We start from the raw sequence: 3595 nt of genomic DNA, 5'->3' as shown, positions 1-3595 counted from the left end.
ACCCAGGGTGCAGATTAAGTTATTCTTCACCTGAGGTAATCTTATGATTATTTTATAATTAAATTACATTTGGAATTCAAATAGTTACATTCCTATCGATTCACTACGTAAAATTTGATATAAAAAAATAAAAATATAGGTCATAAAACAAGAAAATTTGCAGTTTATGTGTATTTTAGACTATGATTTTACGTTTATAATTTTACATAACATAAAATATTTTTTACAATGATTATATATTTTCTTACGGTCTCTTTTTACGTCGAAAATAAGATAAAACTTACGGAACGTAAAATTACGGTGCATTCATGGTAAAATAGAGGGGGGTGAAGAATAACTATTTCTCAACCAGGGTGACAAATAGCGCGACCCAGTACTTTGGACCAAACAATAAGAAGATATTCAGAGCTGGCGTTCCAGGGTCTGCTCAATTTATTAATAACATGCTCATTTTTTTAAAATTTTCAGAAATACCATAACATACAGTACTCAGCATTGACGCGACGTAAAGCAGTGCCGGCTGGACCCAATAGAAGAAAACATTATCTGAGGATTTGTTCTCGTACGTGCTTGCTTTGGCACGGAGGTGTGGCTGGTCGATCGATCGACCGATCGCTGGACGTTGCTGTCGCAAGGGGAGGAAGAATTCGCCGCTGAGGCCGGCCGCCCGTCCCGTGCACGGCAAGACGGCGACAGGAACGTTCAACTCAGCAGGGTGGCAAACTTCTCTCTTCGGGTTACACTTTCCGGTTGGTTCCGGCGAGTAGAGTTGCCACTCGTGTTCATATAGGACGCGACGAGGGTGGGGCTCGGCAGGTGGGTTAATAAAAGTTGATCACGGGCCGTGCGACCGTGCGCAGGGCCAGAAGCGGTGGTGTTTCAGTCAGTGTACGTAGCGGTGGTGTTTGGCGAGAAAACTGCCGCACTCACCCAAAGAAAACCGTCGCTTTCCAGGTAAACCAAACCGATGCCACTCGCCGTCTTCGGCTCGTGGCGTCCATCTCGTTGGCGGTTGTCTACGGTGAGGTCAGGGTCAATGGATTATTAAGTGTGATGGGCGATGACTACGACCGATGCTCTCTTCTCTACCGTGCGTGCGTGCGTGTGGAGTCTATGTCGATCGCCAGGTCGGCCCGTGCCCTACACGCTGCAACGTTCCGTGATGTGTTTATTTCAGTTTTTTCGTAAATTTACTAGGCAGTTCTCTTCTTTAAAAAAGATCACGTTCACAAGTGACAATGACAAGTCTTTCACCCTTTTTTATAAAAAAAAAACAGGTACTAAAAGACCAAACCTGAAACTGAAACATGGAGACCTGCCAGATGACAAGGATTTTCCACAACACTCAAATCACCTCCTTCCCAGTGAACCAAATCACCCTCCCCCCCCTCACACCACCGTGGTGCACCAATTCCAACAGGCTAATATTACACGGCCGAGTCTTTCCTGTACAGAATCTGCTTGTGTGTTCCCCGGGAATCAAAGGGGAAGAGGAAGCAATAATAAAACCTCTCTCCGGAAGAGATTTTGCCACTACGCTATATTATGAACTTACAAACACGGCCTGCCTACAGGTCCCCGGCTTGCTATCACTGGGGCGCGGCTCGGTAGCTGGAGCGGCTGGAAGGGAAGACCGGGACGGCGCCGAAGTCCCGTAGCCCGGCCTCTCCGGCGTGCCCGTGCCCATGGGCCCTCCTCACCCGGGACTTCTCCACCCGGGTTCGCCGGAAAACCTCCTGGATTTGCCGGTCGTTCTCCTTGAGCATCTCGTCGACGTTGCCCGAGGGGCAGGAGGTCAGAGGCCCCGAGTGGTGGATCTTGTTGCCTTTGGATCCGTAGCCCTGCCATCAAACGCCACAGAGAGTTCAGTTTTCGTTCTTGCTGGAACTGTAATCATTCAAGTACCTTTGTTGCCTGACATTTGTCACACATGAATGGATCCAGTGCCCTCCTAAAATGTCACCCTACTCATGTATTTACTATGCATTAGATCATGGCCTGTAAACTTCAAAACAACTTGCTGGATTATGCACAAATTATACCCTAGCAAGTGGTAATATTGGATTTACTGAAACTACGTTTCAGCTTTGGCAATGGAATCGCAACAAATGATATCTGAAGGAACCATGCAATGACCATGGATGAAAAGGCATAAGAAAACTTTTCGACGTTGGGCACAAGTTTAGGGTTACTTACAATAGCTCCTCCATCCACCCTGCCGCCGCTCTTGTCCTCTTTCTGCTGGAATACTTGGTCGTACTTCCCGCTACCACTGAAGTGCCCGTTGATAGATTCAGACAGCCTCCGTCCATGAGCAAATGCTTCAGCTTGAGTAAACCCGATCCCATTGCTATCATCCGGACGCGCATCTGATTTTGCTGATACGACCACAGGGAAATTCCGGGGATCCGCAACGGCACGTACATGATGTTCGCCATGTTTGCTCGTTCCAGTCTTTGACGGGTTAACTAAAGGCCCAGAATGGAAGGTTCTCGTTGGGTAGACGCGTTTGGAGTCCTCCGACGATTCAATGATGTGAGTTGAACTGGGTGGTTCAATTGGAAATCCAGATGCAGAGTCTTCCTTGCAAGGATTGAACATCTCACTCCTGCTCTTGGTATTGGCTTGGGCTTGCCTTTTCTGAAAATGAAGACAACATGAATTTAGGCATTTCAAAATAGAAAAATTAAGGAGACGGTAAAAATCTAGAAGAAGATGCACTGAGCATGCATGTTGTTGCATTTAAGACTTTATATAACATGCTTGTGAGAAAGGAGGGTAGCTTATATATACTGGGAAGGATCACATATTTGCATTGTTGATGATTATGAGTGGAAAACATAATTTCAAACAACAGTAATAAGAGTAAATATACCTCAACAAGCTAAAGACGAACAGAATTATATATTCAGTGAAGATGTCAACAAGTGGTGGCTATACCTGCAAAGATGACACTAGTTCTGCATTTGCATCAGGTGCAGGGACTGCTTTTGACTCTCTAGTTCGTCTTTCAGGATGTTGCTTTCCTCCAGCAGTACCTTGCCTGGAGAAAGGCATAAACATGAGATTCGGAACAAATTAAAGCATTAGAGATTCATGACACAAGCCTATTTCTTTTTCACTAAAATATATTCAAACTATTAAAACAAAAATGAAGCAGACAACAAACCATAGGCAATGAAAGACTGAAGACATGAAATGAGTAATGAAGGGGTAGAAGCGCAAATACAAACTGGACAATATACCTACCTTTACTTACAGGTAGGGGGAGAAGATCCCAGTGTGGTATTTTAAAAAGTGAATAAAAGAATGATGGCAACAGAATACAAACTCCTTTTCATCAAATATACGCTATTCAATTAACTTTAACCAATTTCCAAAGCATGTTTATTGGGCAGACACAGTATTACAATAACTACTGCCACAATGCCCGTGCGTTGCTACGGAACCACAAAAATGATTCAGTCGTATTGGATTAGTAGTATATAATAACCAATCCATGTGCAACACTGCAAAGAAGAAACTCAATCAAGTAGCAAACTCTTTACTTGTCTAAATGCAGCAGCCGATGGGAGCACTATTGCAAGATATGATT

At 44.4% G+C, this 3595-nt stretch overlaps 1 protein-coding gene across 1 annotated transcript in view; it reads right to left on the bottom strand.

Moving 5' to 3' along the window:
- Positions 1-1403: 1403 nt before the first annotated feature.
- Positions 1404-3595, bottom strand: part of LOC123060592 (probable serine/threonine-protein kinase At1g54610) — a gene marked incomplete at its 5' end in the record, with an annotated part of 6077 nt that continues 3885 nt past the window's right edge. Inside the window, 3 exon segments of the mRNA XM_044483367.1 lie at positions 1404-1841; positions 2197-2640; positions 2941-3043. Of these exon segments, the coding sequence (XP_044339302.1) occupies positions 1590-1841; positions 2197-2640; positions 2941-3043 (799 nt within the window). The 3' untranslated portion in view covers positions 1404-1589.

Source organism: Triticum aestivum, chromosome 3A (genome assembly GCF_018294505.1).
Source record: "Triticum aestivum cultivar Chinese Spring chromosome 3A, IWGSC CS RefSeq v2.1, whole genome shotgun sequence".
NCBI lineage: Eukaryota > Viridiplantae > Streptophyta > Magnoliopsida > Poales > Poaceae > Triticum > Triticum aestivum.
Note: the sequence above shows the minus strand (reverse complement) of the source record. Positions and strands in the feature narration are given on the sequence as shown.